Source organism: Fusarium subglutinans, assembly GCF_013396075.1.
Source record: "Fusarium subglutinans strain NRRL 66333 chromosome Unknown NRRL66333_c0000135, whole genome shotgun sequence".
Classification (NCBI taxonomy): domain Eukaryota; kingdom Fungi; phylum Ascomycota; class Sordariomycetes; order Hypocreales; family Nectriaceae; genus Fusarium; species Fusarium subglutinans.
Genome location: NW_023502198.1, coordinates 73772 through 97828, shown reverse-complemented (window position 1 = coordinate 97828; position 24057 = coordinate 73772). Strand labels below are relative to the sequence as shown.

The 24057-nt window shown below is 50.4% G+C and overlaps 6 protein-coding genes across 6 annotated transcripts; 4 read left to right on the top strand and 2 right to left on the bottom strand.

Moving 5' to 3' along the window:
• Positions 1 to 7001: 7001 nt before the first annotated feature.
• Positions 7002 to 7895, bottom strand: FSUBG_9151 (uncharacterized protein; the record flags this gene model as incomplete). The annotated part of the gene is made up of 2 exons (XM_036687634.1): positions 7002 to 7606; positions 7664 to 7895. 2 exons carry the CDS (start codon positions 7893 to 7895, stop codon positions 7002 to 7004), a joined length of 837 nt encoding a protein of 278 aa, XP_036535385.1.
• Positions 7896 to 8231: 336 nt separating this feature from the next.
• Positions 8232 to 11178, top strand: FSUBG_9150 (isoleucyl-tRNA synthetase; the record flags this gene model as incomplete). The annotated part of the gene is made up of 3 exons (XM_036687633.1): positions 8232 to 8281; positions 8337 to 10664; positions 10719 to 11178. 3 exons carry the CDS (start codon positions 8232 to 8234, stop codon positions 11176 to 11178), a joined length of 2838 nt encoding a protein of 945 aa, XP_036535384.1.
• Positions 11179 to 12203: 1025 nt separating this feature from the next.
• FSUBG_9149 (uncharacterized protein) lies at positions 12204 to 15854 on the top strand (the record flags this gene model as incomplete). Its single annotated transcript, XM_036687631.1, has 1 exon — positions 12204 to 15854. One exon carries the CDS (start codon positions 12204 to 12206, stop codon positions 15852 to 15854), a length of 3651 nt encoding a protein of 1216 aa, XP_036535383.1.
• Positions 15855 to 16662: 808 nt separating this feature from the next.
• On the bottom strand, positions 16663 to 18919 carry FSUBG_9148 (SAC1; the record flags this gene model as incomplete). Its single annotated transcript, XM_036687630.1, has 3 exons — positions 16663 to 16833; positions 16886 to 18618; positions 18694 to 18919. The coding sequence occupies 3 exons, from the start codon at positions 18917 to 18919 to the stop codon at positions 16663 to 16665; spliced, it is 2130 nt and encodes a 709-aa protein (XP_036535382.1).
• Positions 18920 to 19807: 888 nt separating this feature from the next.
• On the top strand, positions 19808 to 20710 carry FSUBG_9147 (GTP-binding protein ypt5; the record flags this gene model as incomplete). The annotated part of the gene is made up of 5 exons (XM_036687629.1): positions 19808 to 19883; positions 19959 to 19978; positions 20033 to 20059; positions 20119 to 20310; positions 20363 to 20710. The coding sequence occupies 5 exons, from the start codon at positions 19808 to 19810 to the stop codon at positions 20708 to 20710; spliced, it is 663 nt and encodes a 220-aa protein (XP_036535381.1).
• A 967-nt stretch (positions 20711 to 21677) lies between these two features.
• Positions 21678 to 23731, top strand: FSUBG_9146 (mysoin heavy chain; the record flags this gene model as incomplete). The annotated part of the gene is made up of 3 exons (XM_036687628.1): positions 21678 to 21791; positions 21869 to 23632; positions 23687 to 23731. The coding sequence occupies 3 exons, from the start codon at positions 21678 to 21680 to the stop codon at positions 23729 to 23731; spliced, it is 1923 nt and encodes a 640-aa protein (XP_036535380.1).
• Between the last annotated feature and the right edge of the window lie 326 nt (positions 23732 to 24057).

Sequence of the window (24057 nt, the reverse complement as noted above, 5' to 3'; positions counted from 1 at the left end):
CGCCGTGCCGGTAACGTACTCTACCCCTTTAGGTTGCCCGTTGCCTTTTGCTTTGCCGAGATGAGAATGCGGCCGCTCCTTTCAGACCAATTGACACCGTCGCATTTCTGACAAGGAACAGAGATCACCGCAACCCGTCTCAAGCGTGTTTGGGGTTTCTCGAGCCACTCACAGTCGAGCCTGATCATGCTGCACATCAACCATCACGGAGACGCCGTGCCTCGGCTCCAGATGGGGCTTAGGGGGCTTCACGTCTTTGCCCAGCCAGCCTCTTGTCCACAAACCGTTGAACTCATCCAGGCGGTCGGACTTTAGGAGGCTTGGCGGAACCGTACTTGACGCCTCAGCCGGGTAACCACGAGTTGGAAAACTGGTTTTTGGGTTTTGTGAGAACTCTGTCCTCTCGCCTTGAAAATAGTGCCCGACGGCCTGACTTCGAGAACAAGTACCGTAGCGCCGATTTACTGGCCCGTCTCTGTCTAGCGTACCGAAGCCAAACCCAACATCTTGGGTTCTAGTCAGTTTAGAAACTTCCTTTACATCCATTCATCCATTCGTTGCGAGTCGCCAAGCGACCGACCGACCGACCGCCGACCACCGACCATCGTCGGGATCTCCATGTCGGAAGAGTCTCCCGACTTTTGACTAAAGGTCGGCGATCATGTCAGTGACATTTCGACGCTGTTAGTTGGCTCTAATAAAGTTGACCGACCTGCTAGGCTAATAAACTCTCAGCTACAATGTCTCAGTCAACATAGCACTGCCGGCACAAGGCGAGCTTACGACAGGTCAGGTCGTGAACACGCAAACGCTAGAGCTGACGATATCCTCGTTCCATAGACAAAGGGCCCTTTGGGACGAGGTCAAAGCCACATCCCTTCAGACAACAATTGGTCCTCCAAGTTCAGCAGCCAGCCACAGCGACCAAATGGACCACACCACCTGCAGCGTTACCGTCACAGCCTATACTAAGACAGCCAGCAGCCCACAAGGCTCTTGTTCAGCTTAGAGGCAGGGCTGTAAAGCTACAGGCCCCAGGGGCACGCACCCTCTCCACGTGGAAGTCAGGGGGAGAACGTATGACTATGGCTGCTGTCGTGTGGCGTCCCCTGACGATCCCTGTTCGTGTCCATCATTCTGACGGACATACAAACGGATACAGCAATGTCCTGTACCTCGAGTCCCTGTCTTTTCTTTGTCATTGTCTCAGGCTCATGTCGTCAGCTTCATACGCGTGAGCCCCCTTCCCACATTCCGAACTGCGATATTGCAGGTGCACGGATGGGGAAATCAAGAACAAATGGTCTGTGTTTCGATCGATTGCTCAAGAGTTTCAACGTGTTCATTGCTCCGAGACATGTTGAGACTTATTCTGAGCCGATGAATCAGTCAATTGACATGGAGGCTGCTCAGCTTGCCCTCCATTGAGATAATGCCACCTAACGAGAGATAGCCTCCCTGCACTGCGCGACGGCACGCCCTCAATAGTTCAGCCTCCACTGGATCTGGTCTCGACCTTTATCTCGAAGCCAGCCGCACAGGGGTTAGCGGTCACTATCGAACAGCACATCAATTACCTACCTATTCGCGAGCGGACTGCTAATGTCCGACCCCCTGTACTGGGGAAATGATGCGAGGTTGACTCTGATATTTTTGGCTACATTTGGCACAGCGACGGCTGCTGAGTGGGCGGTGAGAATGACCATCACGTTGCTTGATTGGAACAAACACTTGTAGGTGGCGTCTTTAATTGAGTCCCTGAGGGGAGAGCAACATCCATCGATCCAACGATGTAACCCCAAGTCGCCCAAAGTGACGGGACTCTTTTGTCACTCTTTTGTTTGTCCAATATTACCGATTATTCTCGTCGCTACTGTCCTGACCTGTCCCGACCCATCCCTCAAATTGGGGGGTTGGGTTTTGAGACACACAAGTTTTTCCGCCCACGCTATGAAACATGGTGCTGAGGGAAACAAGTTTCCGTCGGAATTCGTTACCCTCTTCTATCAACCTCGATATCGATATGTGGATTCGGAGTCGGATTCTAGCAACCTGCTTCGACCTGTAACATAGGTATAGTTACGTACTTCTTATCCAGGTGCAGTGATGTGGGCGTGATCTTCCCTCTGGGTGTCGCGATACCTCGGTTACTATCATCTCTTGGCTCACCTATATCCTGCAGGTTGTTATGAGTTCCCACCCAGAAGCAACCTCCGTAACTGCACGTGGTGATGATTCGCAAGGTTATCAGCGGGCACGGTCCCTTGTAATGGGGCCATGAGCTGCATGTCAACACGAGTTGCTCATCAAACATGCAGCTATCTCCACGTTAGTAACGGTGTGCTCTCTCCGATCAAGGCATTCCCTCTCGGCGTGCATATGTATGCATATCTAAAGGACATGGAGCTGGGTGAACTCAAGACGGCTACGGTCCATATGCGAAAGAGAGCCATGGGTTCAGAACTCGGTTCGCAGTCCTTTCCGTGAGTGGTGACGCCTACATGTCTTGGCCTCTAGGGGTGGCATGGCCGCTCTACCTGCGGCCCTATCGCTTTAGGCAACGTGCTTAATCGCAAGGACCCTTCATGTCAACCTGAAGGAGGGATACACCATGCGGATACTGAGGAGGCGGAGAGCTCGGCGTTTTTCGTTACATCCATCGAGCAACTCTGGGCACTGCTGTGAAGCTTTGCAGTTGCATTGTTTAAAATACCGCTCTGCAGACGTCAGCTTGCATGATGTGCTTATGATTCTCCAGTTCTCTGTTGGTTACGAACATGGACAACTCGAGTTCATGATGTTACGGGGGCGTATTGTTAGATCATCATATCATGATCGACATCTGGCTATAGAAGTCATCAGGTGTCAGGGTATGTCTGTTGGTTGAGCATCTAGAGCACGTACGACTGATCGTCCTTGGCTTTAACTCAGACATGCGCCTTGCGATGGATGATAGATTGCAGGGAGCTTCGACTTCGAGAGACAGGGTGTGTTTGCTAGCGACTCTGTATCAGATCGGCCCGCTGCGGGTCCTAGATACGCTGTCGATCAACAACCTGCGACATTTTGTCAGGTAGGTTTGAGGGTCTACATGCTATTATTGTCCGCATTCTTAGGGACATGTTTGAGGAGCTCGGAGATAGATACGGGAATTGGTGAGAGATGCGCCATTCGTATTATCTGCGGCGGAGAAATGACAGGACGTCTACAGAGCGGATGCAACTTGATGTGTTGCAGATCGTGGGGTTGTTGGTGTAAGACGAGAGCACATCCATGTCATAACCTGGTCTATCTGATGAACATCAACATATGATTGATGACTGACGATAACAAGGCTGCAATGAGCTAGTCTCAAGCTACTGTATCTGCAATCACAGCCAACTCGTCTGATTAATATTCTTGGCCTTTGTTTAGCGGGTGACACAGTAAGGCGTATGCATAGCTTTGAAACACCAAGCTCTACCCTATATATGTGGATTCACTCAAGTCAGCGTCATTCTCCACGGCCTGGTCGAACTATACGATCGTGTAGTGCAGTGTAGTGTTGTTTATTACGGAAAAGATGGGTTAGTCGAAGAAGCGGTCAACTATGCAAAGATGAAGATCGAGATCAATGCAAGACGTGTCGTTCGTTGATATGGTTGGTGGTGATCGGGCGGCCACTAACAATGACCATAGACGAACCTAGAGGATGGATCTTTGGTCTAAAACCTGCACAAGAGAGTCACGGGACACTATTCGCAAGCAAAAACCCGGCCAAGTATGCATGTCCGTCCTCTGGAGTCTGCTGAGTTGTCGAATCCTCCACTGGACCAGCATTAGGCACATATGTACTGCAGTGAGCCGTAAGTTCAACTAGTGTGAGCATATCTTGGAACGGGTGCGGCCCCAACGGCAAAATCTGCAACGGTTCTATAGAGGGGAAGATCAGAGTTGGGAACTTGGGATCATCATTGGCTCATAACTCGGTCAGATCCTGGTAGCGAATGGTCGGCAGCCAGAGTCATCTTTGAGCGTGACTAGCTGACATGGGCATAAGGATGGAGTTATCGTGGGGGCGGATGAGGGGAAGTTCATCAGCATCAATAACAGTCATAGCGAGCAGACAGTATTACAAGGCAGAGGCGTACAAGGTAGGACATGAGGATGGTGAAACTATTATGGTGTGTCTACCATACCATGTTTTGGGAACCAGAAACCAGAAACCAGAAACTAACAGTGGCACAGCAGCCAGAGTAGGTGTGATGCCTGCCACAGCCATGGGATTGTCTTATTCAAGGCTGAGACGTGCAAATCCCAGCAATCGAAAGATGATGTTTCGAATGCATGGCCTGAGCAGCAGATCTCCGTATGGGGAAATGGAAGCGATACTTACAGTGATAACGAGGGCGCAGTATCAGCATGCACGAGCATGTCTGTAAGCACCTCTCAGTGATGCCACGACAGCGTGTGTATCAGTTCCGGCTGAGAGGTAATAGGCCGGAAGGGAGAGGGGCTTGAAAGGGCCCACGTACGCTGGTAAGTTGATAATGACAATCTTACTCACTCACCCACTGCTGATGTTTATGCCATGATGAATTGCGTACATATCGTGCCGCTGTACCGGAGGCAGGCTGTGAAGTTGCAATGGTGGAGGCGTGTCTACAAGCCAAGAACAGAACAAACATGCATGCATACATGCATCTGCATGTACATACATACACAGACACACATGCATGCATACCGAATGCAAAGAATTAGCAAACAAACTGCAATACCCATGTCATCATAAAAGAGAATGGCCTCATGGTCTCCCCAAGCCCAGAAGTACAAACACGACTTGTACCCAAAGTATCCCCCGTCATGAGACCAAACGGCTGGCTGCCTACTCACCGAGTTTATGTGTTTCATCGAATTGACTTTGAGTATTCTCCATGACCCTTGCTTTTTCTGTCTGCGTCTGTGGTTGTGGTTGCGGGGTTACTCGCTGCTAGTGTTTAGTTGCTGCGAGGCATGTCATCCATCCGCCTTCATTGTCTGTCTGTCTAGACTTTGGTACAGTCATATTCTGTTTAGAAACAGATGTGCACTCACTCGCTTGCAAAACTCAAATAGAGAGATTGTTGTGCTGGTGCCGGTTCATACCGCAACTTTGTGCTAAAACCACCAACCTCATCACTGAACCCCCCCTCCATCCCAGGCACAAGGCACAGACAGGCACAAGGTACCAGGGGGTCAAGAATATGACAATGATGAATGATGATGATGATGATTGAGCATCTTGTGACCCAGATTCCGATGCTGCCGTGTCTTGTCATCGGCGAAGCGTCCGGCCCCGAGTCTTGAGGGCCCGTTTATATCAGGCTGTCATATTTAGGTACGATATAATCCAAGCCATTGAGACGCGTAAGGCAGCACAACCATCTCAAGGTAACGTATCCGTATCCGCGACATTTATCAACTACACAAACGACTCCTCTTGACGGCTGTTTTATCAGTTCAGACCGGACCAATCTATCACAAATCATATCCTGTACACCTCAATCCTTTACTCAACATTTCGTGATAATGTACACTGCTTCTCACATGGTAAGTGCCGATTACGACATGCTGGAACGACTAACGCAGTCCAAACCTCAAACCAGAACGAAGGTTTCCGTCCCTGTATTGGGCATCTCTAAGTGGAGATATCGATCGTCTTGCAAAGTGCCGAGTCTCGACATGGCCAACTTCAGCCCGACGCATATAGCGAGCTGCGAAGGGTGAAAGGCTGACACGGATAAGGGGCGTCAAATCCATTTCAATTTCTAATCAAGCCTCACCGGAACATCTGAGACATTCACAATAAACCATGACAGCCGAATGACACTCCGCTCCATGGTCATATTGACACTATCAAAATATATTTATAATAACTTGGCTAGCTTGGGTACTGTACTCATTTGTGACCAACCGGTAGGGTCACAACGCCGCATGCCGGCAATGTAATGGTCCGCAGCCATCCGGCTTTTCCAGACCTGCTGCTGAACAAGGGACTTACAGCTGGAATTTCGCTTTCACGCCCATTATAACCTCCAAAAATGTGACACTCGTACGTACACCTATCATCGAGGATCTACCGGATAGTTTCGAAACTGGGATTCCATATCAAAAAGGCCTCATTCTCTCTCTCTTGAGACCCATTATGCCACCCAATGGTACCAGGGTCAGTCTGATGATACACAAATAAGAGGATCAAGTGCGGGATATACACGAAACTCCTCCATGGGAGTATCTCCTCCGGCCGTCGGGCTTATAGATTTCCTCTTGTCATATCACTCTGAGACATGCAACTCGCCAAGACCCGATATTCCTCATCCACACTGCGCTGCTCCAGGTTTACGGCTGCAACCATGCAGAACACCAACCCAGCTTCATAACGGGGCTCACGGTAGGGGCCTGGTGTTCGTCTGTTCGCCAACTCCAGATCATCGTCGCTGTGCCAAGCTGGAGACAGGATCCATGCGAGACCGACGCCAAGAAACATCCAGGCCCGTAGTCAACGGTGGTGTCTGAGCGGCCCGGTCGAGGTGGGCTGTAACAATGATGCTATTCTCGCTTAATTGTATATCCAAGCCATTACTCCGTACCTATGTGATTGATCATCCATACCTTGGAGTAATCCGTCCTTCGCCGGACGAGACTGATGACTTGACTGACGTGACAAGCTCGGCAACAGTCTGTGATCAGCAAATGATATATCAGGCATTGGGTGGTAGCCTGTCTCCTCCCGCCGCCCGCAGCGAGCACGAACACCCACAGGAACCCGACGGCCGTATCCGCAGTTCCCGTCTGTCAGACCCCGGTATTCGGGTCAATCCTCGTCAACCTAACATCAAATTGTCATGCCATTCAGGCCATTCAGGCCAGCCAGAGAAGCAAGAAGTTTCAAGACCTCAATCCTAAGCAATAAAAAGACTTGGGCAAGATTAGCATAAACATATTAGGCCCTTTGACTACTTTGGTTGCTATTTTGGTCTCGGTTATGGAATATCCTCCCCAACAGGCACTTGCGTCGAAGAAATCCAATTCTCCATCGTGGCCTGGCCTTCTGGCCGGGCTTTCCCACCCCCACCACTGCCAGCTGCAGCGGTTGCTCTTTTCTTGACCACGAGGCACAGCACCTGACCGTATATTGCAAATCCCTCATATGAGACGTCCATAGCTAGCTTCTTCTTGTCTTCGTTTCCGTCAAGGCCGTCGTTCGTCCGGGCCCTGTGCCTCTTGTGTGGGGGTGCCTCCGTATCAGAATCGATTTCGATAGCTGAGGCTGTTTCATCATCTTCAAATGCCTCATCGTTGCCATCTTGCTCCGGGCCTTGTATTCCTCTTTGGCGCTTACTCCGCCGTGTTGTTGTTTCGGCGACAGGAATATCGGCGAGTCTCACCTCATCATCGTCTTCTTCTTGCAAGACAGGTGCACGATATTCATCCTCAACGTCCACGGGAACACTATCTGTCTCACCGATGAGTTTGGAGGAGTTGGACTCGAGTTTCGATGGTAGCTTGTCCCTGAAATGCTTGGTCTTATAAAGGAGAGAATGTCTCGTGCTCGTCTCTGTCAAGAAGATGGAGACCTCAAACTCGTCTAAGTGAGATGAGATCAGCTCCTGACAGAGACAAAAATAGATCTCAACACACGTACCTGATACTATGACGTCTTTGATGCTTTTCTTCTTGCTCTTCTTTCTTATCCTTTCCTTCTCTTCACGAAGCTTCGGAAGCACCAAAGGACGGATTGCTTCGATGACCTTGGGTAATACTGGATTTCGAGGATTCAGAAGCCATGATTGGGCCAATGCAGGGTTATCCAAATAAATCCGGCATTCAAGAACCGAGTACTTGGATATCCTCAGATATCGCCGCACCGGAGCCATCGTATATTTGACGCTATATGTGAAAGTGTGAAGTGTAGTGAATGGAAGTAGCGTGAATGACGCTGGACATGGTGTCGCTTCAGTGATGTAATCTACCTGCCTGTTCACTATAAATCGCGTCGCGACACGCTAAAAGTCATCGAAGTCTACAGTAGGTGGAATGGGGCCCCAGCGTCAGCCTTGCAGCTTGTGTAAGCGATTGGATAGCGGGAGCTTCAATTGAACGTCCGCTTAAACAGCCCAGTAGCGCCAAAAAATCTCCATTGCTCAGCCGTGTCAACTAACCCCAACACCGAAAAGCATCCTAATCAAGTGCGAAATGGTTCTTGATCAACCATGCTTCAATCCTGGAAGTCCTCCTTGAGGTTGCCTCGGTCGAGATTTCCGTATGTCTTCCCCTTCGCCGAACCTCCAATATTGGAACGTGGGGAGCTAATATAGCCGATCTCGCAGTGCTCGACCGACCTCCAAGCTCGAACCAAATTATCTCAAGCAATGTACCGACGATTTATACGCATGGCAAGCACAGAACCGACCCGAGGAGAATCCGTTTACCCTCCATGATGGCCCCCCATACGCCAATGGTGAGCTTCATGTCGGCCATGCCATGAACAAAATTCTTAAAGATATGATTGTGCGTGTTAAGGTGCAGCAAGGCCGACGAGTGACATATCGACCCGGCTGGGATTGCCATGGTCTCCCAATCGAGATGAAGGCGCTAGGATCGCACACGACGAAGGGATTGACTCCTGTAGAAGTCCGGAACACAGCACGAAAGCTAGCCTCCAAGACGGTTGTGGACCAGATGAAGGGATTCCGGGCTCTCGCCGTTATGTCTGACTGGGAGAAGAAGTGGACAACGATGGACCGAGAATATGAGATAAGGCAGTTGCGAGTCTTTCAAAATATGGTCCGTCGAGGATTGATCTACCGCAAGCACAAACCCGTTTACTGGTCACCTTCTTCGCGGACTGCGCTTGCTGAGGCAGAGTTGCAATTCGTAGAGGATCATGTCTCTACCGCCGCATATGTAAGGTTCCCTATTATTTCAGACTGGTCCTCGATACCTGAACTGGCCGATTTCAAGGGAAACCTGTATGCAACTATCTGGACAACCACTCCCTGGACCCTCCCTGCCAACCTGGCTATTGCCATCCACGACCAAATCGAGTACTCGATCCTCCAGGTTGGCGACGACGGCTATCTTGTTGCTTCGAGCCGTGTTGAGAGTGTGAAGCGCTTCCTCGGCGACTTTCAAGTTGTAGCACATTCTATTCCAGGTTCTAGCTTGAAAGGTCTAGAGTACAAGAACAAACTCCGGGGGCAATCTGCTCCGCCACAGCCTATCATTACTGCAGATTTCGTCACCTCCAGCTCTGGTACCGGTCTGGTTCACATTGCCCCAGGCCACGGCCGGGACGATTATGAAGTGTGCTCTAAAATCGGCATTGAAGCATTTGCTCCTATCGACGATGGCGGTTTCTTTACCGAAGAAGCTTACCCTGACGATCCAGAGAAGCTCACAAAAGCGAGCTCCGTCATGGATGGTGGAAGCCAAGCTGTTTTGGAACTAGTGGGCGGCGATGTACTTGGAAGCCATAAACAAAGGCACAGTTTTCCTTACGATTGGCGAACCAAGCGACCTGTGGTGACTCGTGCTACAGCCCAATGGTTTGCTGATGTTGGTAGTATCAAAGATGATGCCCTTGAAGCACTGAAGGATGTTCGGTTTGTTCCAAAGGGTGGTCGAAATCGTCTCGAAGCTTTCATCACACGTCGCAGCGAATGGTGTATTTCTCGCCAGCGATCATGGGGAGTTCCCATTCCTGCACTCTATGATGAGAACGGAAATGCTGTCATGACAACAGAAACAATCGACCATATCATCTCGGTTATGGAAGAGCGTTCTTCGTCTGCCTGGTTCTCTGATGACCCAGATGAACCTGCTTGGATTCCTCCCAACATGGAGGGCAAATACCGTCGAGGCACTGATACAATGGATGTTTGGTTTGACAGCGGCAGCTCATGGACAGAAACTGAGGGCCCTGCTGATGTCTACCTTGAGGGGTCCGACCAACACCGCGGATGGTTCCAATCCAGCTTATTGACTTATGTTGCTACGCAAACATCAAAGGAGTTGACTGGCAAAGCTTCTGCCCCCTTTAAGACTTTGGTCACTCATGGATTCACGCTCGATGGGAAAGGCAAGAAGATGTCAAAGTCGGAGGGTAATATGATTGTCCCCAGCGAAGTCATGAAAGGGTTTCTTTCACAGGCTTACTCCAAAGGTCACAAGCAAAAACTTGACCCCCTCGGTCCAGATGCTGTTCGACTATGGGCAGCGAGCGCCGATTTCACATCAGATGTTCTTATAGGACCAAATATTCTTAGACCTGTTAATGCTTCGCTGATCAAATATCGAACCATCATCAAGATGCTTGTCGGGTCAATCTATCCAGAAGCCCGTGAGCGCCCATTGACCAAGTTGGACCAAATGGCACTCGTTCAACTTTCCGATACCATGTCAGAGGTCATGCAGTCATACAACGACTTTGAGTTTTACAGAGCGGTCAGTACAATCAACCACTGGGTCGCAACTGATTTGTCCGCATTCTACTTGGAGGCCCTGAAGGACCGACTCTACTGCGGCGATGGCGGCGGTGCCTTGGAGCCTATCTTCATCGGATTCTTGCGCATGCTGGCACCGATAACTCCTATGCTTGTTGAGGAGGCTTGGTCGTTCCGGCCAGAATGGATGACCAAAGACACGTGAGTTATCATCCTGTGCTCTCTTACGTTTAACGATTTGCTAACATCGATCAGTTCCTTGATAAGCCCAGCTCGCCATCTATATGACGACCCTCTCGTGGATCCTCTGCGTTTGACGCTTCCTCAAGATGTGGTGCGTAAGGATCTGTCCATCATCACAGAAGTTCATGGCGCTGTAAAGGCAACACTGGAGGATGCACGAAATGCCAAAGCGCTTGGCAGCTCTCTCCAGAGCGCAGTCTACCTGGAAGTCGAGGATGGAAAAGCGGCGGCTGTTCTTGGACGTTACATGGAAGAGCTCCACGACATATTTGTTGTGTCTTCGGTGCAAGTCAACGAACCCGTCCCTGAAAATCCTTCTTGGGCTTTCCAAAAGGAATTCGAGATCCAAGACGCCAAGGTCAATGTGCATGTACTCCCCCCGAAGGAGGAAAAATGCTCCAGATGCTGGCGATACATGGCGCCAAAGCAAGACGCGCTATGTGGCAGATGTGAAGAGGTTGTCGGTGCATAGAGCAGACGTTTGATGAAGAGTACCCCTCTTTATCACGACAAGTGTACAGTATTTGTGTAAACTACCTATCAAGATGTTACTGATCTTACTACTGATTACATACAGTTTTGGACAGTATCTGTATCAATTAGACAAAATCAGCCACTATAAGAAATGTACAAGAAGGCGCTAATGTCCAAATATCTGTTCCATTCCATGATTGAGTCAAATCTCAAGCGCATGACTCTATTTATGAACTTGGCTTGCCCCTGAAACCCCCGCCATTACGAGGTGTTCAGCAGTTCCCGCAACCTGACTTAGACCTTGGCTTCAAATGAGTTAATTATTTTCATGTGATGAGTATCGGCAGTTCGGGCCTGAGACACCCGGTACTTGGGTTAAAGGTGTAAGCTTCCCCTCAAACCTTGTACTCCAATACAAGATGAGGGTGCCACATCAAGACACGCATGCGTCACTCCCCGCCACGCTTGTGCCTAGGATAGGTGGGAAAGGCGTAAAACTGGCGCATCTGAGAGGCCCTGCCGCCTGTGGCTTTAGTGTCTTGTAGCACCCCGTCGGGTCACATCCACTCCCGTGACGTCCTATAGACCCAAGGACCCCTACGTCTAATGTCCAATCCTTTCGACGTTAACGCTCCGCAAATGCAACATCCTAACTACCTAAGTAACTTACAAGAAAATCTTTGGTCCAACGCATCATCACTGCGACGTATTTCCGTGTACTTCAAGGTGGGCGATGAGCTCTTGAGGCGGATTCTCCCTGTCGGGCATCCACTCCGAACTCTTTGCCGCCGTCATTATCGGTACAAGATTAGCTCCCCAGAATACGGATACATCGTCACCAAGGACAACAATATTGACCAGGATCAAGAGAAATAGATCGACAAGGACCCTTGAAAAGAAGAAAAACGATGCTGCAATATTGCCCTATTCATCAACACTGACGACAACTCCCCGCTTCTCCTTCGAGCGCGAGCCCGAGAGCCTGCCCTTGCTGTTGTCGTTGTATGTAAATACCAACGCACAATGGCCGATCCTCGTGCTGCTTCGTCGCTGAGTGCATATGGCAGACGGGATGGCCCAGCTACGCCAGAGCCTCCCACGAGGTTTAGTTACGACACCGCCGAGAGAGGAGAACCTAGCATGAACGCTCTCCTCCACGCTTCTCTATCCCCTGAACGACCTCTTGCTTTCTCCGATGACGAAACTCTTCCACGCTACCATCACAAGTCTCGTGGTGCTGCAGCAGTTCCCAGCGGCCTTCAAGCCGGTCGACCGAAACGAGCCCGTTCGAAGCGACCACAAAAGACCCAACCGAGCAGTGCATTCTTGCTTCAGGAGCCCGTGGCCGCAGATGATGACTCCGGAAATCAACGCCGGGCACATCGAAGTAAATCTCGACATAAGGGGAAGGATGTTCAAGAACCGTATTTATCCAATGGCACACGGGACCTAGGTCTTGGGATTAGCTCCGGTAGCGGCCCTCGAGCTCGCATCGTGTCGCCAGATACATCTCAGGAGGAGTTGCATATAACAAAGAGGAATGAAGCACAAAGGCGAGGGCGTAGGGCGCAAGCATCGCAACCAGGTGCTGCGTTGGACGTCGACTCAACCCAGATAGTCAACATGGCATTGAACCTAAGCGAGTCACGGCGAATTGCCTCTCGACGCAACATTAGCCGCGGCAACCCTCCACGTCTGGCACCCGTACAAGACTCTCAAACCGGGAGCAATCTCAGAGCACATCTTCAGCAACAAAGAAAGGCTGTCAGAACGGCATCGCCGATTCCGAATCAAAGCCTTACACCACGACTACCGGGTGTTAGATCCAGTAGTCCACTGCGCCCTTCACCTTTCGAAACCACCGACGCCTCATACCGTTACCATTTTTCGACGTCAACTTTGGCGAGAGCGCAGAAAGCCAGAGAACACCTAGAGTTAATGGCCCAGTATAGACGATTGCTACAAGTTCTTCCTCCACTTAAGACTGGCTACGATAGACCTTCCGCTTCAAGCCCCCCTGGATCACCTACAGAGGACAAAAAGCATGCCTTTGAGAGCAGAGAATTCATGATTCCACTTGGTCGAGAGTACAACCCATTGCAGTATATCCGAAATCGAAAAGTCAGAGCTCGCGAACGAATGGTCATCGATGGTGAGAAGCAGGGGTTTGCTGACGTCGAATCTGTAAAAGGCTGGGTCAATGAGGCTTCGGAGCGAGCATCGAGGGAGCTTCTTTCCAGTGACGGTTCGGTTCTACCACCATTCCCAGGTGCTGAAGAAATCGATTCTCAGATAGCCACGGATTCGGCTGCCAAGGCGGCACTGAGAGTTCGGCGTCCGAGAGTTGACTGGTTCTTCGAAGCCTGTGACTTGATTGCAGATGCCTACTGGCTCGAACAAGACCATCACAAACAACTCATTGAAGACAGAAATCTTAACAAGATATACCCACAAACAGGAGAAACCTTGAGCCGGCCAATTTCAGGACAGACTGATGAGTTTGGAACAGGTGTACCGCCTTTCATGGCTGAAACTATGGAAGAAATGAATGGAAAAGCAAACTCGCACGAATCCAACCTTTCAAAGCCCGAGATTGAACTTCTCGAACCAAGTCACAGAGACCGAGCACGGCAGAAGCTCCATGAGATGGGATCTTTCCACCGACAGACTGGCTCAGTGCACCACCGTCGTTTTAGGAGACGAGGATCATCCTCGGATGACTCCGCCAGTGAAGATGATAAACCAACCGAAGGCAAGGCCCGACGTGGAACAATATCAAGTCGCGAGACTGAACTGCTGGAGAAGCAAATGTTGGAAATGGTGGCCCGAGACATGAGACAGCAAAGACTCTCCCACGTCCAGGAGACCGAGGCTGAATATATGCAGCCCGAGGACTCGACTTCACCCGAACCCAACCCCCAAACTCAGCTAGCCGTTAGCAGAGAGTGGAATCTGATGGATTCCAAAGATTCAGAAAACCGACCCATTCACAACAGAGCCTCCTTGGAAATCCCATCACTGCCAAAACTGGGAAGGAATACGGGAGAAGGGCCCCAACGCGGCAGAAACAGCAAAGAACACACTGACTCTCCGCAGCCTATGTCACCTGAACTTGCTCCTCAATACAGTCTGTCGGCACCACCGACTGGTCTACAGCTGTCAGCACCGTCTAGTCGATCGTCATCTCCCTCCAGAAACCCATTTACAAAAGTAAAGCAAATCTTTAAGGACAAGACGCGTGACGAGTCTGAAGAACAGGCTTTGGAGACGGAGGCATCCAGCAGAAGACCTTCCATTCCAGATCCTTTATCCCCGACGGAAACTAAACCACTTGAACGACACCCATCTAATTCACGACCAACCTTCGAGAGCCACAAACACCAGCGTAGCGTGGGTAGTATTAAGCCAAGGGGCGACGACCAGGTTGGACTTCGAGGCATGTTTAAGGGCCCTCGTATTGACACGGTAATCCGAGGCGGTGTTTCAAGGTTGGGTGATATGTTATGGAAAAAGGACATCCCCATGGAAGGAACCACTGATGCTCTCTCTTCTGATGAATCTGATAATGATCAGCCCAAAGGAAGATCGAGAATTTCTCTCCATTTGTCGCGAACAAACTCGAGGCGTAACAAGCCCGAGCCTCAACATGGGGCTAAACACTTCTTGGATTCGATGCCACAGTTCCAGCCCATGACAGAAATGCATAGCCAATCAACAACTGACGTGAAGAAGTTACAACCTTCTCAATCTCGTGTTGAGGTCAGCAAACCGTCCGCGCCTGATATTTCTGGAATCTCTAGCCCCAGCAAGCCTCAGCAAGTTGAAAAGGTGATCATTATCGAGCCTGCCATGTCGGAAGTAGAGTCGTGCCACGATAGTGTCAAGGATGGCCCTCGAATTCCAGAAGGGGAGGCTGACGAGGCTGCTCCAATGGTTCGGTTCAATGAGCCTGATAATTTCAGAGCACGGAAGTGGTCCATTGCAAACCAGGCCATTCCCCAGGAAGGACAACTATCGAAACGTGAAGTTGCCCGACTTCGTACGCTTATTCTTACCTCTGGCATCAAAGCCATGGAGATTTCTCGCCGGGCTCAGGAGCTGAAGAAACCACTTCCAAGCAATGACCTTCAGGAAATGAATTCTTCGCCACAATCAAGCCCAGTGGGAATACCATGGGTTGACATCGCGAAATTGACACCCAAAAAGTCACTGCCTTTCGACGATGCCCTCCCTTGCTCCGAGCATTTCCGCCTAGCTCGCCAGACCCTAGACCTGGCTATCCAAACATCGATCGAGCAGTGGCAGACGTCAGCCGATAAATTCACTGCCCAAACGCGTCCGAAACTAGAGGAGCGCATCTGGTGTGTTCGCTCTCGAATCGCAGATGAACTGTCAGGCATGACACGCGAGGCATCAGACCAAGCTGATGAGACTGGCAAAGACTTGGCCTTGGGTCAGCTCCTCAAGGTCAAGCATGTCACCGATCTGACCGACAAGATGATGCGCAACAGACGCAGGAGATTCAGATGGCTCCGTCGCGGAATGTGGTCCGTTGTTGAGTGGGTGCTTGTTGGCTTTATGTGGTATGTTTGGTTTGTCGTTACCATTTTCAGACTCTTTCTGGGCCTTGGGCAGGGCATTTGGCAAGGTGTCAGATGGCTCCTTTGGCTATGAGTTGAGACAAGCCACTATGAAACTCGGAGTCGCCGGAGTGATTGTGTATCGCAGGAGTTTTCTACATGGGACTGAGTGCCGCCAAAACAAGATACCATTATTTCATTATTCCACACATCATTTGTCCTTACCATTTTCTTTTCTATTCTCACCAACTATTCCCTCTTCTTTTTATTTTGGATACCAGAGCATTATCCGATTTTGATACCCCTTTCCCGCCTGTGGGGAGAAGCATGGCGTGGCGCCTTGTCTTTTGGTGGAAGCATCTTTCCTTGGAGCAAATGTGTGAATTATGAGCGAAACTTTCTGTACAGTTTTCTTTGTTGATTAATACTCCTGTCATCATATCTGTAACTTAGATTAATAATACTCATGCGGTTCTGTCCACTTCTCTTCATCGCATCACTGTATACCATACAGGGAGTAAAAATAAGACCTCTGGATCTCAAGTAATGGCATTGTGTAATCTTGAGATGGACTTATGAAACTTCAGGTAAACTAACGGGCATCTTGATAAGATAATACGTTGTTTGGCCCCTGGATTGAAGGACTCAAGTTATTTGACTATGAGGGTTCATCCAGACCTATATTAAAGTAGACACTATCTATGCATTGGCAAAGTCATGTAGACAAGCAACATCATTACAACAAACGTCTTGATTATCCCTACCCACCCAGCTGGTGTAAAAAGAATCAGAAAAAGCAGGTTTCTATAGTCTTTGAACAAAGAAAACCTTCAAAGCCATGTCACCGCGCCACTAGAGCAAAACACCCAAATTATAAGCAAAGTTCAAGCCCCCTTTTGATTCTATTCAATCCTCTTCTTGCCCTCCTCGGCATTGAGGTATCGAGCTGTGCTGAGCCCCCTCTCGTGTTTCGCCACATAGGTTCCAATGACAGAGTCCTTGCGCGCCTTGGCGAAGTGCTCATTGTAGCCCTCGACAGCAAATGGCCTAGGGTTGAGGCGTGGCCAGTTAACCTAGAAAGAATTAGAATGGATTGAGGTGAGTGCCATGCAGCGAGAAACTTACGTAGAGCATGCCGTGGTTCCAGACAAAGTAGAAAGACCAGGCAGCAATAGCCATCCAGAAGAAAAGGAAGATACGAAGAGGCAGGGCGCTTGCTTCTGGGTCTCGGCGGGTAAAGAGACCAATGAATACAATGAAAACACTGAAGGCAAGGATATAGGGAATAGCCTGGATCAAGACCGGTCGACGGTCAGTGAAGACCAAAGTAGTGCCGATATTGGCTGAGCCTGGTCGGTAAGCTCCAAGGAAAAGATCAAAAGAATCTTGTCGCGGTCCATCGAGGAAGTTGTTACGGAAATAACGTGTGATACCAATACGGGCATCCTGAAGGGCACCGACTTTAGTCCTGTTACCAGTACGTGTGACATCAGTCTTCATGGCACCAGTGCCAGCATATGAGTTGGAGACAACATCAGCGTTGTCAGCCCAGAGATTACGGAACAGATCCTCAAAGGCAGGATCCTCGTCACGGAATGAAGCGCCGCGGGGCATGAAGCCAACATCCTCGAATATGCGGTCAAGCTTATGCCGAGCGAACATGCTCTGGACAACGTTCGTTCGGTCGAGGCAGTCCATGCAGTTTGTACGCATGACACTGGTCTGGTAGCTACGGGCGTCGAGGCTACCGTCAACGCTGGAAGGGGTATCAACGGCACGGAAGTAGCCCTGCTTCTCCAACGCATCGGCCAACTTCTCAATAAGAGCGTAAGCCTTGTGCATCTTCATGCCCTTTGTCTCGCTGTGGTAGTCAAAGTAGACATAGTGCAACCGGTCAAACTCTTGGCGTTTGCCCTCTGGCTGAATTGTGGTGAACTTCTCCTCAGTGAGCAGGTCTGCCTCTTGCCGCTCCTTGGGAGAAGAAACGAGTTTCTCAACCATCTGCTCGTACGATTGCTTGACCCGCTGCTCGCGACCCTTCTGGTTGACCAAGTTGATGAGATAGTTGTCACCATATAAGCGAATTTGCTCGTCGAAGTGTTTCTGAGCAGCGGAGAAAGCAGCATCGACGCCGCGGATTTGAAGCTTAGGAACATATCGCAAGCTGTTGATCTCAGCCCAAAACGTAGGAACGCTACCACGGGTCTGGACATAAGAGAATATCTGCATCTCCTGACCGGCGCCAGCGCCAAACTTGCCGCTCTGCATGTCCGAACTGCCTGCGTATCCACCCAACCCGCTGCTACTGTCGTTGAGGATGATGATTTGTTCCGTCTCATTGTAGTTGGCGACGTGTCCCTCATCATCTACACCTCGAGTAAAGTACCTGGTACCACCGCGGTGGCGGGATCGGCGGGTAATGAGAGCCAGAGTCAAGGGGTTGCCCTTGAATGTGGTAGGCTTGATCTCGAGCATGCCGAAGATGCATGGCAGGATATATGGGTCAACGCCGGTTTGTGCGCCAGGCTGTGATCGAGCGCCTCGGGTGCGGAAGTCGATTAGATCGCCCTGAAGATACTTGTTGAAGAAGAAACGATCGTCGGCCTGCATCCACAGGGGCTTGGAAGTGTCGGCCTGGGCCTGACGTTGGAAGGAGTTGGTAAGGTCGATGGAGTAAGAAAAGTACATGGGCCCGGAAGCCAAAAAGTTCTTAAGAAGCTGAATGAAGATGTCTTCGTCGGGGTCGTGAATCAAGCGCTCGCGCATGGGTAGGATCTCCGTGGCAGCGACCTTATACACCATGTGGCCTTTGAGACGGCCAACAGGCTGGGCTTTCGTGATGAAGATGACATACTTGTCTTTACAAGGTCAGTGAAATGCACAAGCCAAAACCAGAGGACATCAGCCCAAGAATTGGCGCGGCAGAGACGAACCAAGGCGAAGCTGAATAATTCCCAGGATACCAGCGATACTCGAGACGCGAGTTGTTCTCTTGGCTGATGCGGCGCTGCCTTCACTCAGGCGGACATCACCAGTAGGACGGTCGATTACGAGGGCGGGCGCATCGGGAGACGAAGGCGAAGTGAAAGTATAAGAGTCGTTGGCGATCTTGACATTAATGTCGCGATAAGGCAACTTGGGGGTGTTGAGTTGCGCCATAGCTGAAGCTGGAAGTATTAGAAGAAGAGAGTTTGAAGGTTATAGTAAAGCCCGGGAATTAAGAGTGGCCAACTGGCGACTTGTTCACCCTTGACGGCTGCAAGAGATAGATAGTGAAATAAGAAAAAAAGGGACACGACGTGAGGGATGGGCTGAGTTGGTCTGGTATTGGATGGTTAGCTTGAATTGGCAGACGAGTTGATGAGGCCAGCGCAGCGAAGCTATAGCACAGCCACATGGTTAATCGTAATGACGGGATAGAATGGGACTTAAGGGGACCACTGTGGCTCAAGGCGGGACGCACGTCACAAGCCCAGAGCCATGGGATGAGGCTCGTGAGATGTAGAGGTACATGCCGCTCGCCGAAATCAGGGTCTCTGGATCAGTACAGCTACCGTGTAAACTTTGCGCAAGTGTACCGCTCCGAACTCCGTCTTCCCGCCTATTACAGTGGCACTGTGGGTGTCCCTCACCAAACCGGCCCTGCCTGACGTGTGCCTCGTGCCATTTGAGCCAGTCACGGCTCAGGACTAAAGAACCAAGGCAGTCACTTTACCTCCCCAAGTCCCATCCACGTCCGTCCCGTCTTAATCAAAGAAGCGAAGCCCCATCTCAAGACTCGCCTCTCATCTTCAGCCTCGATTTTTGCCTTGCATCTCACTATCGTCGCCAACCTTCTCGCCCTAAATCTCCCTTTTCCCTCGATTCGCTTGCGTCGCGCAATAACCCCGATACGATTTCCGGTCCGAGCGTCTCTCCACGCCGTTGTTCTAGGACACGTCCGATCCCTCAACGTCCAGGTCATACCGCCACTGCTGCTGCTACTATCACTCTTGATAGACGCTCTCCGTACCTCTTCATCTCGAAACCACATTCCCATCTCTCGTTATGGCCTCCCGACAACCTCCCGCTGGCGCCCGCGGCACCAACACCCGGTTCGCTCAGTTCAAGCTGGTTCTTCTAGGTATGTTACATGGTGTCGGCATTCCTTGCCTGGCCAGTGTCGGTTTCATGGCATATTTACTAACTTGTGACATAGGCGAGTCCGCTGTCGGAAAGGTATATCACAACGATAGTCTCTGATATGATGGTTTACTAATTTTTCAACCTCAGAGTTCAATAGTCTTGCGATTTGTCAAGGTATGAACTACTGGCGCCCACGTCATGGTATGAGACAGCAACTTACCAAGACCTTCTAGGACCAATTCGATTCCTATCGCGAGTCCACCATCGGTGCTGCCTTCTTGACCCAGACCATCTCTCTCGATGAGAACACTACCGTCAAGTTCGAGATCTGGGATACCGCCGGCCAGGAACGCTACAAGTCTCTTGCTCCCATGTACTACCGAAATGCCAACTGCGCCGTTGTCGTTTACGATATCACTCAATCTGTACGTTGACCAGATCTACAACCACCCTAGGACCGTGTTAATATTCCTCCAGGCATCACTAGACAAGGCAAAGGCTTGGGTCAAGGAGCTCCAACGCCAGGCGAATGAGAACATTGTCATTGCCCTCGCAGGAAATAAGCTGGATTTGGTCACTGAGCAACCCGATAAACGAGCCATTTCCACCGCCGATGCTGAGGCTTATGCCCGAGAGGCTGGCCTCCTCTTCTTCGAGACTTCTGCCAAGACCGCCGAGAACGTCCAAACTCTTTTCACAGCCATAGCTAAGAAGCTGCCCCTGGACCAAGCTGGTCCACGACATGCTCGACCGGGCCAACGACCAGGTGTCAGCCTGGCTCCCGAGAACTCCAACACTAACGTCAGCGGCCCTTGCAGCTGCTAAGCAGGTATTGAGTTTGAAGCATCAGGTTTAGAGTCCACTTTTCGTTACGCCCACGCACATATCACAGAGGCCTCAGCGTGGATCCAGCACGACGAGTTGTCCGAGATTACGGACTCTGAGGTAATGCATGAGCTGGAGCGCGTCATATAATTTATCGGAGTCCTTGGGTTTGGAGGGATCAGTTCAGTCCATACTTTTTTAATACCGAACTTGAATTTTGTTGCTGGTAGTTTGAGTGGCCTGGATGCTAGACTGTGCCGTAGCCTGGCACTTCAGCATGCCAGAGAATACGGGGTGGCTAGGGGAGGCATATAACCCACAGACCTCGATCACAAGCGACTTATATGTCTGAAGGTTTCTTATTCCCATCGGTGGCTTATGAGATGGACAAGCAGGAGAGTATGGACGAGCCGCTCTATAGTTTCTTTTTCTTTACAGCTTCTGAATAGATGGCTGCTATTAGATGAGTTATGGGACCATGTTAAGATCTTGTGCTGCATGTGATCAAGCAACGAGTATTTAATGTTCAGTCATGAGTATGTGAGGCCAGAATATGAAAACATATGTTGAGATTATTACAATTCTTTAGAGCCAACAGAACATGACTTCATGTTTCGATCTCCTGATCACATGTAATCAATCATAAGGTATCAACAATAGGCTCATCGATCAAGGAACTGAGAGAAAAGTGGCTGATCTTGAAGTACGTTAGTAGAATGGGCTTATGAGATAAACTTGCTCTTTTTGGTACGGAAATGAATGTTTTTGTTTCATCATAGTCGCTGGTTGATGAGGCAGTTGCGTCACCCGGTTCCTGCCGCTTGCTTAACATTTAGCTCCATACAAAACCGGGAGCTGGGCTTTTGCCGAACTTTTACCCTGAGCGTTTTTGAAGCAGCTCTCAACTCCATCTAACCGAATTTCAACTGCATCGCGAACTGCGCCCTGTTCGCCATTGCAATCCCTCATGTTGCGAACTTCGCTTCAGTCTGTGAGGGCATTTGGCGGCAGGCCCGTTGTGGCCGCTGCTGCCCGCCAATGGCCCATTGCGGCTACACGGCGTGCCGGCCTTGCTGGTCAGGTAAGCTTTCTTTACAACGTCACAGCTCATGTTAGTTGCTTCAACTAGAACTAAACTAACCGCGACGATGGCTTCAGCGTTTCTACTCCGTCGAAAAGAAGCCCGAGCTCGATCCTGCTAAGCAACCTGTTTTGCCAGCTTCCCAAACCGTTACTTCCGAGAGAATCCACGAGACCACCATTGACGATGTCGGCGAGACCAAGGCCGCTACCACAGACGTCCCTTTGACACCTCCCCCCCCTCCTCCTGCGCCTGCGCCTGCGCCTATCAAGAAGAAGGGTTTCTTCCGAAGGCTCAAGAACTTTGTCTTCACCCTGCTTGTTCTTGGCGTCGTTGGTTTCGCTGGAGGTGTCTGGTACTCTCGCGTGAGCGACAACTTCCACGATTTCTTTACCGAATATGTCCCCTTTGGCGAGCAGGCTGTTCTTTACCTCGAGGAGATGGACTACAAGAAGCGATTCCCTAACATCACCGGCCGATCAAAGACTCAAGCCACCGAGGATGCTGTTCGAGTTCCTGCCCAAAGCGGCGCTTCCTGGAGAGTAGCAGATGCAGGCCAAGCCGGACGTCACTCAAGTGCTGGCCCGGTTTCTGCCGCTACTAAGAAGGTCGAGGAGGCTGTTAAACCCAAGGCCAAGGCCAAGGCTAAGGCTCCAGTCGAAGCCAAGCCTGTTGCAAAGGCTGTCGAGGAGCCTGCTCCTGCCCCCAGGTCTGACTCTGGTTTCAAAGCACCAGAAGTTAATGAGCCTTCCAAGATGCCTCCTCTGAAGCCAATTGACCTTCTATCGCTCGAGGCTGCAAGGGAGCCTGTTGTTCAAGACCTCGTCCACATGGTGAACGACCTTATCCTAGTCATCAACGCCGATAATGCTCATGGCAAGTATGGCACCTCTGTTAGCAAGGCTAAGGATGAGATCGCCAAGGTCGGAGGTAAGCTCAAGGCCATGAAGGGTGAGTTTGAGAAGAAGGCTGCCCGACAAGTCAGGGAGAAGATTGAGGAGTTCGACAAGGCTGCTACAGATCTAATTGATCGTGTTGAGAACACCATGATCAGCCAGGAGAACCAATGGCGACAAGACTTTGAGCAGGAGATGAAGAAGGTCCGAGAAAACTATGAGGACCGTGTTAATGTGCTTCTTGAGCGTGAGAAGAAAGTCAACGAGGAGAAACTGCAGAATCAGCTCGCGCAGCAGGCTCTGGCCCTTAAGAAGGAATTCACCAAGGATGTTGAGAAGCAAGTTGAGCAGGAGCGTGAGAGCCGACTAGGCAAGCTGAACGCCCTGTCGTCTGCCGTGTCAGACCTTGAGAAGCTTACCACAGGCTGGAACGATGTTATTGACACCAACCTCAAGACTCAGCAGCTGCACGTCGCCGTTGAGGCTGTCCGAGCCAGCTTGGAGGATGACCACCACCCTCGTCCTTTTATTCGCGAGCTCGTTGCTCTCCGGGAAATTGCTTCGGATGATCCTGTTGTCAATGCCGCCATCGCCTCTGTTAACCCATCCGCTTACCAACGCGGTATCTCTACTACCTCTCAGCTGATCGATCGTTTCCGTCGAGTGGCCAATGAGGTCCGAAAGGCCTCATTGTTACCCGATGAGGCCGGTGTTGCCAGCCACGCTTCCAGCTGGGTTCTTAGCCACGTTATGTTCAAGAAGCAAGGACTTGCGGACGGTAACGATGTTGAGAGCATTCTCACCCGAACCCAAACATACCTTGAGGAGGGTGACCTGGACTCTGCGGCGCGAGAAATTAACGGTTTGGATGGATGGGCCAAGACCCTGAGTAAGGATTGGCTCGGTGAGGTTCGCAAGGTGTTGGAGGTTCAGCAGGCTCTCGATGTGAGTTTTATCGTTTCCCATATGTTTATCTTTGCTTTGCTAACATGATCATAGGTGATTGCCACAGAAGCCCGTCTTCAGAGTCTCCGTGTGGATTAAACAAAAAAGGGATGTCTCATTTGTTGTGTATAATTGGACCCAGGCGCCGTCGTGTCTAGAGAGAGGCTGGATAGCCGTGTATTAGATAGCAATAGACGATGAGGGCGTGGTTACCATCTTTGACTACTTATTATTGCTAATACTCACGTCCTGTTGCATGATTCTTGATCATTTGTTGATTAATACAGCACCAGAACTGAACAACTCGGTGATATCCAGTAAAAATCAAAACTGCAGAGACCGAAGTCGACATTGTTGACTTGTTACGATCATATCAAATTGTTGTTTTTGGTTGTATATGAATTGTTGGTCAATATGACTGGAAT